The following is a 15,828-nucleotide window of genomic DNA, read 5'->3' on the forward strand; positions in this document are numbered from 1 at the left end:
TCAGCGCTTTGAAGAATGACCACACCTCTCGCTGAAGAAAGTCTTTTATTTTTTTTTTTTCCTTTTAAATTGGGACGGAGAATGTTAACCAAAGCCATAGTGTCCTGAATGGAGCCTAATACATTTGTATAATATCGGTCATAAGATGGAGATGGCTGACGAGGAATAAAATGAACCAATGCCCCTGAGCGCATGAAAGACTGCGGTGATCACTTAGAATTACTATGCGAAGCATTGGAAGGCAAGAGGAATGAGCATGCACCTTACCTTAATGTTTAAATTATGCATTGCACATCACATAAAGAAAAAAAAAATCAAACTGGCCATGGCATTAGAGTATAAAGAAAATCATATTCCATTTCACACCAGAGTAGAGCAGCAATGTTTAACATGATTAAACACAGAAACATTTACCAAATGATACAGTGATTGGTCTAAGCTGATAGAGGAAAAGAAATCAGTTGGCATCAGACTTCCAAATATGCTCAAATCCTGCACCTAAGTGAGGAAATACAAGTCCTGTACATCTTCACAAACCAAACAAAATCTATGTAACAAGAGATGGAAGCATCTTAAGGTCACGGCCAAACCCCAAGCAAAGCAGATAACCCAGAAACACTGATTTTAGGAGTCCTCGGAGACCACAGTGTGAAGTAAGGCATCGTATCTCCCTGTCAGAAGAACAAAGTGCTGACAGCTAAGAAATCATCACGGATGGCTGGTCTGCTTCTTCTTGTTTTCTGCTACCAATGAAAAATAATGTACATGCATGCATTTACACCAGGTAGTATCTCTATTGCTATTGTACACATACATTATACACATGTACAGAAAGGTTGGAAACACAGTCGATTAAAAATGTGCACAATTGATAATTTAAGAAAAAAAAATCCCATTAAAATATAAATGTTACTCTTGGTACATCCTAATATTTTTTTTGGTTCATGAAACAAAATTTTGAAAAAACAAAAAGCTTTGTCATGTTGGTATATATATACATTATGAACAAGGATGAAGACAATGTGCAAATCTGATTTCATGCAAACATTTGCATATGTAGATTGGGTGCTTGGATAATGGGTAATGTAGGATACAAAAAAAAAAAAAAAAAAAAAAATTGAGGCTTTTTCCATCCACCCATAGCAACAATGACTCATTACACACACAAATACACACTAATCAAGCTCACCCCCAAACACACTTACCAATCATGGAAACATTCAGACAGCATACTGCAAGGATAGAAGTTACATCAAGTAATTTCTTAATTTAGACAAACTGAAATATTAGATAATGAATCACTGCTCCATTAGGTGAGACTTTGATTCAAATTTACCGAAACTCTCCCATGATACCTGAACATTATATCACAAAAGAAAACCAATTTCAACCACACATAGCATTTTGTCACCCAAGCTCTCGATGTTAAGTAATACTGCTGGTAAATGTGATCATTTATAGGAAGTCACGACAGCGTGTGGAGGAACTCCTGTGTAATATGTTGATGACGTGATGTCGGGTTGCCTGACAGACGCAATAATTAACATGATCAAGAGGACTAATCATCTATATCACTGCCATGTTCATCTCCAAACACGGAATACAGAGGTTATTGAGAACTATGACAGGTGTAAAATACAACATCACAGACCACACCTTGGACATATCAAACACTGATGTGCGACAAAAGCGATACTGTACGTGGAGAGGAATATTTCACAACCAAAAGTGATGTGGATTTGGGAAAAAAAAGAAAAAAAAAGAAAAGGAAACTTGTCTTTTTCCAGAAATGCCAACGTGGCATTCCTTAAAAACAAAGCAAGCATCAATTCTGATACTGTAACAAGTGCAATGTACAGAGGTCCATGTGCAAATTCACATAATTTGCTTAATTCACTATTTCAAAAATCCACATTCAACTAAATGTGATGACAGGTGACGTCTTTGGGTGACTGTGATCAATACTCAGTTACAGATGAGCTGGGAGAGCAAAAGCAATGACACAAATCAAAGAAAGGCCAGGCAAGATATTTAAGCGATGAGCATCTGCTTACTTAATTAAGATTACACGACTGGTTAAAATCCATTTTTTTCCTAATACAAAGAGTTAAAAAGGCAACCTGAAAGCAAAAAAATATAAATAAGAGAGCTTGGCATTGAAAACATGAGCGTAGTATCTTGGATACTACAGCACAATTCTTCCATTTTCTGTAAATTATATGTAACTATTAGCAAAATACCTTGGATAACAGGGCAGAGGGCATTGTTCTCTACAGCCTCTTAAGTCATCAAACAGACAAGATAAAATGTTTCAAAAGGAAACAATCCTCTAACTCAAAAGGTGTGATTCCACACTAAGGCATTGATGTTTACAAATGGGTGAGACTGAAACCAGAAATAAATACACATACACACACACACCGCTTTCCTCTATGAAATACATGAGCACGGGGCAATCATCTCCTTTTGGCTAGTGAGAAAGACGATGGTGGGAAGAAAGTGTGAGAAAATGCAGAGGATGTGTGGGTGCTTAACCTCACTTTTAGAGTCCAGTGAACATTTCTCTGCACCTCCATCCTCCTCCTCCTCCTCCTCCTCCGCTTCCTCCATCCTCCTCCTCCTCAAGCCCCTGCTGGCTGGGCAGTGTCTGTGCTTTGACCTGCTGAGGAATGAGACCAAACACCTTCTATAGTGAAGCCCAGGAAGCCAGAGGGGGGGGGTGATGAAACCTGTGCTCCATGTGGGCAATAACAGTCTTGCAGGGATGACCAGTTAGTGGTAATGGTTAGCTAACCCTGTGTCGCCTGTACCTCCACCAACAGTTTTACCCTGACCTGCCTGCCTTTTCCAGGCAGCGTGGCGAGCCAAAGGCCGGTTAGGGCGAGGAGGAGGCCGTCGCGTGGAATTTGACAAAGGCGATGGCGGCCAGCTCCTTACAGAACTCCTCCAGCACGATCACCCCCTCCAGCAGAGTCATGTGGTCAATACTTCAACACGAACAGACAGACAGGCAGAGGGGAAGACTAGGTCAGAAATCATCTCACAAACAAGGCTGAAGTCAAATACGCCAGCAGCAGGAGAGGACAAGACACATTACACTAGCAAAGAAGGTAAGGCACAGAAATATGTTGAAGTACGTACTTGATGCCCTCTGGCTCAAGACCTAATAATCTCTTCCTCACAAGCAGCAGCTTGGGTGTGAAGTCTGGGATGCGCTGGATCCTCAACATGAGATCCCCAACCACCTTACAGACAAGAAGGCAGCAGTCAACAAAGAAGCACAGCTGAATTAGAAATGCCATTGCTTAAATGCCTCATAAACGGTGCTACATGTAGTGGCTTAACACCATTAGATCATTACCACAATTTTGAGACATTAGTATAATTGCTGTAAACCAACAAAATTGACACTGAGGAGACTGGTAGCCTCTGCACTCTATATTACGCTATGTGCCACAGGGTTAGATTTCCCGGGAGATATGCTGCATAGCTCTGCAGCACCAAGTAGGAGGGCTGCTGTACTTCCAGCGAAAAACAAGGCAAGTAGCAACATCCTCTTTCTGGCAGGAAATTGAGTAAGATCGAGATTCATATGAAATGTGATCTTGGCTTTCCCTTAAATTTCCACTTAAGTCGTTTCAAAGTAACAGAGAAGATTTTTTTCCATGTCATACAACAATGTTCCATACATATAGTTACTCTGCAAATGCCTAATCAGCAGTGATAAACCACGCTTGGCATCACAGTCCAAGCTGGCTTCTTCTAATAGTGACACTTACCCTGACAATGACAGAGAAGAGAGACCTGCAGCCCGGGGCCAGGTTGATATAGGGGTCGAGGAGGTACTCATGCATGTGTGGGTGCGGTAACAAAGACAGCTTAGACAGCACGGAGGTCACCTGCAGGTTCACATCGTAGGGCTGGAGGACAGAGGAGACATACCACAGGTACAACGCAATGTTATTTCACAGAACACCAGGGCAGAAAAGAGAACATGTGCTTGCAATTGAAACTTCATAAAATTCCCCATGACACAGGAATATGTAGGCAGAAAATTAACCACAAAAAGACAGAAACACCTAGTGCCACAACTGTAAATGTTTCAGTGACAGTGACTCATAAAAGCCTAAGACTTCCTCTAGACTCAGTTAATGAGACCTCACCTCCTTGTAAATTCCATTAATTTCCTGTCTACTACAGGATACCACTAAGCTGCCGGTAAGTGTCTTTCAGTGTTAAATCTCTACTTGGTATCTTCTATCATCTCACTGAACATCATTTGTCAAGTGAGGGTATGACCTCATTTCATCTTAAATGAATGTGCACTGATTTTGGTTGTACGAACTAGATCAACTGGCACACTGGGAAAAACTGAGATTATATTCACATGGTGTAATACATAATGGCAAAATAGGAACTTTTGCATTATTTATCTGTCAGAGCCTCGATATAATTAAATATAATGTTTAAAATCTGCTAAGCTAAGCAGGGAAACTGATGTGTTTTACTCCAATGACATGATCCTAAACTGCATTTGCTTTTTCTATTGTGTTTTTTTATCCAAATCTGTGGATTCTGCTTGATGGATTTTGAAAATACAATATAATTTATTTTATTTTTTTATAAGTATTTCAACACTAACAACACTTTCAACACTTTACAATGGATTCAAACAACAAAACTAGACAAATCTGACCTGATCTAAGATGCGTCCCATCCTGTCGAAGAGGACCTTGAGGAAGTGGCCCTCGAAGAAAGGGCTGTCCAAGTTACATTTCTCAAAAGGCTTCGGGTTCCCCCTCCAGTCCCACCGCTGGCAGACCCCACAGTAGTCCCTGAACTGGGGATGTAACAGTCCACACTCAATATGTGTTATGGTAATGACAAGGTGAAAATAATGGGCATCAGGTAAGCTGTGTCCTAGAGGCTGTACCAACATTAGCCTGTAATAAATTACGCAGAATATCCTTTTGCCGGAAAACACCTGAATAGATATTCAAAGTTGATCTTTGTTGACATTACTGCAGGTGTGATAGTGCAGCTGCAGGCATAGCGCTAATTTACACTGACCCTCCAAAAAATGACCAGCGCCACACATTTTGCTGATATCATTTGCTGCTAGACAAAGAGAGCTTACCTGTCTGTGTGCGTCTCTTAGGTAGGTGTCATAGCCTGTGCCTTCCACTTGATATGATGATTTTGCCTCATCGGGCACCAAACACAGGAAACTGCAAGCAACAAAACATGAAAGTATGAAACAAAACAACACTGAACTGTTTCATATTCAGAGCGACATGCTATGAGCAGATTGTGCACCTGTTGACAATCTTGTGGACCTCCGTCTTCCCTTCACATTTACTATGCTCAGGACTCAGCGGTGGAGAGGAGCTCAGCCAATCAGAACTTGAGAGTCTCCTGTCTGGAGAGAGGTCATCACCAAACAACGGATCCTCCTCAAGGTCTCTGTCAGATAAAACATGATATGCATAAATATCCTGCTAAGAATATGACCCAAGTCCCATCACAACTGCTTAAAATACCATAAACAGGAACTCCTTGACATTGATGGGTCCCACATACCAAGCAAGAATAATAGATTGTGAAAAACATGCATAATAAGAACAGCGTTTAATCAACACTAATAAATATTCAAAATAACTTGATAACATCAAAAACATCTGACATGTCTTTCAAATGTATTAGCTCATTTTTCAACAATCAGCATAAAATATCAATTAATGAGACTTGCAGGTTTTGACAGCGTAGGCTACTGAGATTTCCTTGTTTTGAAATTTCTTCTCTATTAAACTTTGTCTCTCAACTCTAGTAAACAAAACTTAGAGGAAAACTCTTATGATGGCTTTTCCCTTGTTATGTCTTCATTTTGAATATTCATTAAAGGATGAGATTAATAATTGCCAAACATAAACAAGCAAGCCATTCATCATCACAACTCAATCTCACAGAATAGTGAGCCTATAAATAATTTCATTTACAGTCAGTGGCAGCTGGCATGTATTGTCATGACCTCAGTTAGTGATGGTTCAAAGGAAACCAATGAAATAAAACAGACAAAGATTACTGTCACTGGAGTGGGCAGGCATTTGAAAGCACATCTAGTTGATGCATTCACTTTATTTCAACATAAGTATGTCTGCAAAGAGTTTTCCAGAGTGCACAATGCAGACCAGGCAGCTCAAGGGGCTTTAAGGGCAGAGGCAGGTCCTTACACAGCATCATGGGGCTGGCCGTTCTCCATGGGTTCCCGTTCCTCCTGGGGCTTGTTCTCCAGGTAGTTCCTCTCCTCCAGGCTACGCAGCACCAAATTGTGGAGGATGTGCTGGTTGGGCTTCTGGATCAGCTGCTCAAACAGACGCAGCGTCATGATGCTGATCTGAGGACAAGGAGAAATGAAGAAGGTTTAGGCAATAAACCCAGAACAACACGCAGAGTTTAGTGTCATATGTGTTCACTGACTGAAAAGTAGGCAGTGACAGTTTCAGTGCCATCAAAGAGATGATTCATGAATCTTTTATGTGAAGTAAGAGCCATGCAATAGCTTTGACAGATGGTATTTAAAATTCAAGTGCTATTTGTCGATCACACAATTCACCAGAACACAAAGTCCTGGAGTGTCAAGTGCTGACGGTGATCTAAACTTCTGGATATCAAATAGGCAAAACAAGACCATGAAGTATACAAATTTTCCATTTTAGGGTGCTATAACCAAGCCTGATCTCAGCTGAAATGATGTCAAAGGTCAACCTGTGCGGCAGGACTGGTACAACAGAGATAGTAACCATGTTTATGAGATGAGCACCTCGTCTGACAGATGGTCACAGTGCTCTATGAGCCTGTGTCTGAGCGGAGTCTGAGCGATGGTGGCTACCGTCTCAGGTCCCCCGTCTTCTCCCAGCAGGAAGTAAACCATCTCCTGCAGCAGAGCTTCCGACGTCACCTGTCTGATGATCCTGTTCAGCAGAGCTGTGGAGGTCAGGATGCCCACCTCAGACCTATGTGCACAAACACTTCTGTTACCATAGAGAAACTACAAACAAACAAAAAAAACAACAACAAAAATTAGCAGACATCTTATTGTGTAAGGACAGACTTCAGCAGATAAAAATGCAGCACCAAAGCTGAGAAGGAGCATTTATTTGATGATTTTACACAGTACTCACGTCTGCATTAGCTGTGGCTCCATGACTGACACAAAGAATCTTTCTTTCACTGCTTTGGCCATCACTGCAGCTGCCGACTGGAGGAAAGAAAATTACACCAATCAGCCCTCTGTGGTTATCATATAAAAGAATAACTTTTTTGATGAGGTATTTTTTTCCCAATTCTAATGGCAACATAATGCATCAAAACACAACATGGTGCAGGGTGAGTCAGCATTCGTGTCACAAACCTTCTGAGCCTCCTTGATGAGCTGGTCACAGTAATCAAGCCAGGACAGGAAAGAGATTAGAGCCCTCTTTCCTGTGAAGACTGCAGCGTCCTCCTTCAGGTTATATACATCCAGACTGAAACAGAAGGTCAACAGGGCAGAAGATTAGACCACTGACACAACAGTTCCAAATTAATCCACTGACAATGGCATTTTCAACCTCAAGTTGATGCCTCTGATTCATGATCATTAATGTTTCCTATCAGAGGATACAAAATGTAGCTTCCCCACACTTCGATTTAGGGCAACCTTGGTTTTAAACATCTGCACAATTTGTTAAGAGTTAAGACAAACTCACACATGATAAATCATTACACTTCTATTGATTATCCAATCTGAGGAGACAACCCTATCCATTTGAGGCAATTAAGAGAAAATGAGGGTGAAGTGTGAAAGATGTGGCTGTGGGAAGTGAACACTGAGATGAAATTACCCCCAGTTGACCGACTCCACCGTCTCAATATCCAAGGGGTCCATGGACTGAGGCAGGGCCTTATAGAAGGCTACCAGCCTGTCAGTCAGTAGCTCACAGAGCTCAGTGTTTTCGGTCAGACACCTGGCAGCTGCAGGCTCAGGTAAACTGACCAGCAGCATCAAGCCCTCACATGCCTTCACCACTATCCTGCCATCCTGAGAGAGCAAGAGAACAGATGGATAGAAAGGACAACATGGGAATTAAAAACAGACTCAGCTTTAACTCAAATAACAAACAAAACAGATTACATCACTGGCAAATGCACCAAACTCCACTGCATGGGGTTTACTAACCGGGCTCTTGGTGAGGCTGAGCAGGGAGGTGACCAAGTTGTAGTTGCTGTTGTTATTGTTGTTTGTGGTTGGGCCAGCACTGGCACCAGCAGCTGCAACCTGGGGCTCCTCTGGGGGGTCAGCTTGTTCCTCTGCCTGGGGCTGGCCTGTGTCTGGTGCTGACAGGTTTTCCTTCACCCCTTCTGCCTCTCCAGGAGTTTTTGCCTCAGACCTCTTTGCTTTGTTCTGCAAGTGAAGTTGCAGATAAGATGAGAATGAGAGGTATCCTCAGAACTGGTTACTTAAAATTCCTAAGAGGCTCCTTCATCTGCTGGTTGCACATACTGATAAATATTTATGAGTGTGTGGCTCAACTTCTTTTCTCTCTCCGTTGCTCCACAGTTACTGCATTGATATACGCCTTAATAATGGGGTTATTTGCCCTAGTGCGGCAGCTGATTTAAAAGTGCCATGTAAACAAGAAAGCCGGTTTCTTTAGTCGGGATGAAGGATTAAGATAAACTGGCATAGAGCAGCTAGATTTCTCCTGGAGAAACCCCATTATTTTGGCATGCAAACCCATCCGTCGATTTCTGAGTGCCTTTTTTTCCCAATGTGTGCTTGTGTAAGGGGACAAAGTGAACAAGTAAACTCACAGGATAAACAAAATAAATACAGACTGTACAGCACCCAGGAGAGTAAAAACTACATTCTCTGCATGGTTGTTGTATAAGGAACCAAATAAACAAAAAACAACACATGGCCACTATCACATGACTGCCTCCTTCCACTCTCCAGACTGAAGGGGCATAGCTCGGTGAAATACCCACAAGGAGACAGGTGACAGGTGCTCTCTGCTGGCTGCAAGTAGACTGCAGCAGCACTAACACTGGAGCATCAGGAGAGAAATACCATTACTGGGTGAGCACATGTATATGAGGGTTTTGAGTAATTGGCTTACTGTGGCGCATGTATACATGTTGCTCACTTTCCTACAGTAACCCAGCTATTTTCAATAATCTGATTTCCAAAGTGCATGTAAACATACTGAGTGTCATAGCAACCTACCTCTAGGAAGAAGTTGACAAGGTATGGGTCCTGCTTCAGTTTGGCACAGACTATGCAGAGGAACTGGATCTCCTCATTTTCTGTGGGAGCAGCCAGCACCTCCCCACACAGACGGATCAGTTTCTAACAAGGGAAACATCACAGCCAATGGGACGAGTTAAACCAGTGGCCACTTATAAAACCCTTAGTGGAAAACAGACTGCAACACTTCTCACCTGTACAGGTCTGTGGACATTGATATGGGGCAGGAGAGGCTGACGAATGCGCCCCAACAGTTTTGTGTAGAAAGTCAGCACCTGCTGTTTCATCCCCGGAGGACACTAATGAGAAAATCACAACAAAAAACAACCAACATCACCATTACATTACGGCCACTATCGCATGACTGGACAGCATATTCACTTATGACACTTAATGCTTTCCTAATACTGCAGCCTCTGTAGTGTGCAGCATGGTTGCCTTACATCTGCTTTGCCCAAGGTGTAGAGGGTCTCCAGGATCTTGTGATGAAGGAGGTACTCCATGCAGGGCCCCGTCTCGCCAGACTCCCTCTCCCCTTCCTCCTGGGTCAAGATGTCCAGCATCTGCTCCAGGTGGGATGGGATATTAGTGTCCGTAACAGGGGCTTTGTCATCTAACAGGGGAAAAAAAAATGCATACATGTCAAAACACATAAAAACTACCCAGCCCTGTAACTTTACTAACATTTCTAAACAGCTGGTGCAGAGACATGCGGACAACTCACAAAGCAATCTAATCAATAATGCAACTATCTCTAAAGAGTGGTCTTACCAGAAGTCTCTATGTAATAATGTGTAATGGCCTTCCAGTGATAGACAAAGTCCTCCTGCAAGGGCAGCGAAGGGGCAAGCTGAAAATAAAAAAAAAAAGAAGAAGAAATTGTAAACCATTATGAAGTGCATTTGCCATGTTTGTTTTAGCAGCACTTGTCATATTTTTAAAACATGAACTAAGATTAATATCTATTATGACAAAAAGGTAAGTTGCATGAGTTTTGGTGTGTTTAAAGAAACGGGTGTAGCTCCTCTACCATTATCTTTTAACTGGATATAAAGATGAGAATACATAAAGTGATACTGAATATCTCAACAACATGACAGTGAACTAAGAACAATAATCAGTGTTTTATCCTTACTAATGACCTTTCAAATACAGCAGAGCAAGATGATAAGACTAATCTATACATGACTCTCATAGTCTGCTCCCTGAACTTCTCAAAGGGATTGTATGAAAGAGTTGCAACTAAATTAATGGGTTATACAGTCACTAGTGACACCGGCCATTCATCACGTTATCTGCTTGTTTACCTACCGACAGGACAGAATCAATTATGCAATTCTGCAACTCACTAGCTCACATCTTAGCCACAGTTCAAATACGCTCTCACTGGGTCACTTGTCTAACGAGTAATGTTATTGTTTAGAAACATTGTCGTGAAGCAGTTCGAGATCAGGTTTCAGGCAGGTTGCAGCTGGTATCTAGCTAACTACTTGGCTGTCTCAAGTGTTTGTATTTCAAGCAAACGGCTCAAGCTCATGTAATTTCCACGCAGTCCTCTTTTGCAATAACAGTAGAGCTTTTGCACAATATCAACCAGGACTGCCCAACACTTCAACGAGACTCTAAACGATGAAACCCAGCTGGGTGAGACGAGCTACAGCGTTAGCTTAGCTTGTTGTGGCTATCGTTACCTAGCGGCTAACTAGCAACGGTAGCCAGGCTAACGTTAACACAGATGGCTTGGGAACAATGAAGGACAAGGGGTGTGTGGTAAAATGTCAATTACCACTAACGTTAGTTAACTTAATAAACATTTCTACGGCTGTTCTTACATGTCTTGGGAGCAAACTACTGGCCGCTGACACCACAAACACAAAACGCTAACGTTAGCTTCGGCTAATTAGCGAGCTAGTTAGCCAGCGTTAGCTATCCAGTGTTAATGCTGACGTTATGCTGTGTGAGCCGACTGAAGGCCCCTCTCTGCCGAAACACACCACACACACCAGCCAGTCGTAAGATAACTGCACAGTTATGGTTTAAGACTCACCGCTTCCACAGCGTGCTGGAGAATGGATGTAAATTTGGAGAACATTTTGTTCTTCGACTGGACCAGTTTCTCCCGAGAAGACCTAGAGAATTCCTCTATCTTCTTCTTCCTGTTGCTACCGCCCCGATCCAGATTGGAGGTTTCATATAATGACCCTTGAGATGAAAGAATAATTGTAAGCAATAAAAATGAGAACACCGAGCCAGTCGCTGGACTTCACGGCCCTGGCAACAACCACTGTAAACAAGACGTCTTCTGCCTTGAGTAACGCTCACTTTGGACACCGTGGCACTTCCCCGGCCAAACACTACCGCCGCTCACCACCAGGGGGCGCACGCACATAAGAGACGAGAGCGTTTAATTAGGGCTAATGATCAATGCGTGCAGCTGGGGACAAAAATCAATGCACTCAATTAGCGACGATGATCAATGCACACAGTTATAGAGGAAAAAAACAGGCTCTGATTATGAAAATGGCCACTTTCAAGTATAAAAACAACATGATTCATATAATCATGCTTTTATATCCAAAGTGTGCAGCATATGTGTAATAATTAGAAATGTTAGATAATACATAAATAGGATTCTTGTAGATTTCATATCAAATTTAGTGATGCTAAAATGAAGGTCAAAGGCATAAAATGTGACTCTGCCTCTCTTGCCTGACTTGGACTGGCCTATAACTGAAAATTCAGTATTTTCCCACATAACGGCAAGGTTTATCTTCATTTAGCACTTTTTAAAAGTAAACATGAGATTACAGGCCACTTTACGTCCAGCTGGACGTTAATATAGAGATTTTTTCCCCTGAAAACTAATCAAATTGTTGGAAATTTTAAAGAAAGCAAAACTGTTTTCCCCAGTCTGCTTTCAGGTCTGTCCGTCAACTTTATGATTCAGCCCAACTATCGCGGTCAGAACAGCACAGTCATCCTAGACAAAAAAGTAGGCTAGCCGGATTATAGAGCCCCAGTAATGTAGACAGATACAGGCAATGGGTTTTAGGAATTGGTCAGTTTGTAACTCCATAGTCCTGCGGTGTTATGGTCAAAAAAATGAATATAAAGTTATAGGAAAATAACGGGGATGCTGACTGTTCCAGGACACGCCCTGTCGCTAGAAAGTGCTCTCTCCATCGCGCAGTCTATTCTAGTCCACCAAAACGCAGGGTGTGTGTTTCCCTCCGTATAATCCCATTACATGACAGCAAAAAAACTTAAAGTGAAGACAATATCAGACTGTCAAGCGGTCCTTCTCTTCTTCAAAGCGGCACCGGTGGATCTCCTGCTGTAAATCTCGGTAAAAGAAAAAACGGGCTCTACCTACCGGGCATGTCTGCTAGAGGTGAGTATCTTTTGCCGCAGAAGCCTTCATCTCGATACAGAGGAACCGAGGGGAAAAAGTCTCTCTTTATGGTGATCTTGGTGCAAGGATAGATGCAATGGAGAAGGGAGCCTATTTGCGTCGTCTTTCGGGAGGATCGGGCTGTGGTAATGACACTGTTATTATAACTAGGTTACACCGGTGCATAGCTGAAACTACAGCCTCCTCTGCTGCAGCCCCTTCTGCACAGCCTACAACTTATAGATATTGTTGAAATGAACAGTTTGCACTCTGGAGACGCGAAACCTAAAAATAGATCAGGCTGTTTTGCAAAGAAGATAAACCTGGTCTGGCTCCTGCCTTGTTATTGTTGCTTGGCATATAATTAACGAGGAATATTGCATTTCCTTAGTAATTACCGGCACATCATCACTGTTGCTTAAATGAAAGCTGATTTTAGAGGCCTGGGTGCGAATTATCTACGCCTTGACTTGAGTGGATGTGATACAGTGAAGTGGCTTGACTCCCTTATGAATTAATACATCTGTCTCGACACTCATGGGTTATTTTCCTGGGTCAGTGCACACACACACACATAAAAAAAAAAGAAAAAAAAAACTGACACTTGTTTTAGAAAAGGTGGAACAGAAGCAGACCACAAGTGGAGCATCAGATGCTACCATCTCACCCTGCCTGAGCTGGGGTGAATGTTTCCTAGATGGCCATTTCCTGCTGAGCATAAAGCAGTGATGATTTCTGCACACGCTTCAAGCTGAACAGGTTTGGTCCCATCAGGTGGGCCTCTGTGCTGTCCTGGATTTGAGTCAGGTGACCGTGTTTTCTGGCAGAAAGAGACAAACAGCCTCCAGCTGTTCCTGATACAGACTATAATCAGAGGGGACTGATTGAGAGCTTGATAGGGACAGAAAGAGTTTTATTTGGGGTCTGATCCTGTTATTGGAAGCAACATCAACCTTTGAGATCCTCTTTGACACTTGCCTTCAGCTTCTTTGGAATAGCTGGGCCGGCAAGGCACGACGGCTTTGAACCCCCACCACCACCACCACCATTACTGATGTGGCCCACTGCATCTGCCTTCCCAGCCTGCTGGTGGGGATCAATGGTGCTCAGAGCCCACCATTTGACAGGCCCCTTGTGGTACATAGTCCTGATTAGCAGGCTTAAGTCCCTGCAAACAGCCAATCATTATTCATGAGAAGTAACTCCCCTACTCACCACAGTTGTGTGATAGTGGAGCACCAATCAGCCTTGTGTTGGTTGGAAGATTATGCGGTTATTAATTGATTACCGCAATTAAAGTCCAGTTTTGTTACACAGTGGCAAAGAGGAGTGTTCATAAAACAATGCGAAATTAAATACCAGGCGCTGATTTGTCATCATGCGTAATACTGCCTTCTCCATTTTTCTTCAGACACATACATTTGGCATGTGCCTTTTGAATGTTTTTTTTTTTTTTTTTTTTTTTTTTTTTATGTCCCATAACGCCAAGTACTTGTCAGCCATCTGTAGTACTTCCATAAATACACAGCACAACACTTTCCAAGAAGAAACGTCATTCAGGAAGCAGAAATAACTCATGCAAAATTACTAATAATGCAATTAAGTCTAATGACACACCTATGTAGGCTACATTTTGCACACAGAGGAATTTCACACACAGAGATATGTGTCACAATATTCAAAGATTGGCCCAAAGAGGTTTTCTACATGAAGATTACATTCATTGGAGACACTTGAAATATGTTTAGTTCCCCATATGCTGCTAAGAATATATACACTATATTACCAAAAGTATTCGCTCACCCATTCAAATGATCAGAATCAGGTGTCCTAATCACTTGGCCTGGCCACAGGTGTATAAAATCAAGCACTCAGGCATGCAGACTGTGAAACAAGACATTTGTGAAAGAATGGGCCGCTCTCAGGAGCTCAGTGAATTCCAGCGTGGAACTGTCATAGGATGCCACCTGTGCAACAAATCCAGTCGTGAAATTTCCTCGCTCCTAAATATTCCACAGTCAACTGTCAGCTCTATTATAACAAAATGGAAGCGTTTGGGAACAACAGCAACTCAGCCACGAAGTGGTAGGCCACGTAAAGTGACGGAGAGGGGTCAGCAGATGCTGAAGCGCATAGTGCAAAGAGGTCGCCGACTTTCTGCACAGTCAATTGCTACAGAGCTACAAACTTCATGTGACCTTCAGATTAGCCCAAGTACAGTACGCAGAGAGCTTCATGGAATGGGTTTCCATGGCCGAGCAGCTGCAGCCAAGCCACACATCACCAAGTGCAATGCAAAGCGTCGGATGCAATGGTGTCAAGCACGCCGCCACTGGCCTCTAGAGCAGTGGAGACGCGTTCTCTGGAGTGATGAATCACGCTTTTCCATCTGACAATCTGATGGACAAGTCTGGGTTTGGAGGTTGCCAGGAGAACGGTACATTTCAGACTGCATTGTGCCGACTGTGAAATTTGGTGGAGGAGGAATTATGGTGTGGGGTTGTTTTTCAGGAGCTGGGCTTGGCCCCTTAGTTCCAGTGAAAGGAACTTTGAATGCTTCAGGATACCAAAACATTTTGGACAATTCCATGCTCCCAACCTTGTGGGAACAGTTTGGAGCGGGCCCCTTCCTCTTCCAACATGACTGTGCACCAGTGCACAAAGCAAGGTCCATAAAGACATGGATGACAGAGTCTGGTGTGGATGAACTTGACTGGCCTGCACAGAGTCCTGACCTGAACCCGATAGAACACCTTTGGGATGAATTAGAGCGGAGACTGAGAGCCAGGCCTTCTCGACCAACATCAGTGTGTGACCTCACCAATGCGCTTTTGGAAGAATGGTCAAAAATTCCTATAAACACTCTCCTCAACCTTGTGGACAGTCTTCCCAGAAGAGTTGAAGCTGTAATAGCTGCAAAAGGTGGACCGACATCATATTGAACTCTATGGGTTAGGAATGGGATGGCACTTCAGTTCATAGTATGAGTAAAGGCAGGTGAGCGAATACTTTTGGTAATATAGTGTATCTCACATTTCAAATGAATGTTACCTTTAGCACATAAACAAATGGCCTTTGTATATTTTGTTATTATTACATATTTTGAAACAAATCATAAAAGATATTCTGAAGTGTATGTGCGATTCTGGGA

The 15,828-nt window shown here is 42.6% G+C and overlaps 1 protein-coding gene across 3 annotated transcripts; it reads right to left on the minus strand.

The window, feature by feature from the left end:
• Nucleotides 1-28: 28 nt before the first annotated feature.
• On the minus strand, nucleotides 29-11,655 carry fhip2a (FHF complex subunit HOOK interacting protein 2). Of its 3 annotated transcripts, none has more exons than XM_030069992.1 (18): nucleotides 11,609-11,655; nucleotides 11,334-11,488; nucleotides 10,058-10,136; nucleotides 9,730-9,899; nucleotides 9,481-9,585; nucleotides 9,266-9,388; nucleotides 8,219-8,443; nucleotides 7,884-8,080; nucleotides 7,412-7,526; nucleotides 7,182-7,258; nucleotides 6,821-7,013; nucleotides 6,231-6,394; nucleotides 5,317-5,463; nucleotides 5,138-5,228; nucleotides 4,697-4,840; nucleotides 3,780-3,920; nucleotides 3,142-3,245; nucleotides 29-2,987 (listed from the first exon to the last, which is right to left on the minus strand). In XM_030069992.1, exons 2-18 carry the CDS (start codon nucleotides 11,376-11,378, stop codon nucleotides 2,876-2,878), a joined length of 2,232 nt encoding a protein of 743 aa, XP_029925852.1. In that variant the 5' UTR covers nucleotides 11,379-11,488; nucleotides 11,609-11,655; the 3' UTR covers nucleotides 29-2,875. The 3 variants fall into 3 exon arrangements, with proteins under 3 accessions (XP_029925852.1, XP_029925854.1, XP_029925853.1); XM_030069994.1 differs by having other exon boundaries at nucleotides 29-2,659; nucleotides 2,835-2,987; nucleotides 11,334-11,649; XM_030069993.1 differs by having other exon boundaries at nucleotides 29-2,662; nucleotides 2,835-2,987; nucleotides 11,334-11,649.
• Between the last annotated feature and the right edge of the window lie 4,173 nt (nucleotides 11,656-15,828).

The sequence above is a fragment of the Myripristis murdjan genome, chromosome 15, assembly GCF_902150065.1.
Source record: "Myripristis murdjan chromosome 15, fMyrMur1.1, whole genome shotgun sequence".
Lineage (NCBI taxonomy): Eukaryota > Metazoa > Chordata > Actinopteri > Holocentriformes > Holocentridae > Myripristis > Myripristis murdjan.

Bases quoted from the DNA above. Each gene is read 5' to 3' on its own strand.
- fhip2a (XM_030069992.1), bottom strand. From the start codon at position 11,378: ATGTTCTCCAAATTTACATCCATTCTCCAGCACGCTGTGGAAGCG. The intron at 7,259-7,411 runs GTTTGTGACACG...TCTTTCCTCCAG, and splicing joins TCATCAAGGAGGCTCAGAAG to TCGGCAGCTGCAGTGATGGC. The intron at 3,921-4,696 runs GTCAGATTTGTC...TCTGTCCTCCAG, and splicing joins TGGGACGCATCTTAGATCAG to CCCTACGATGTGAACCTGCA.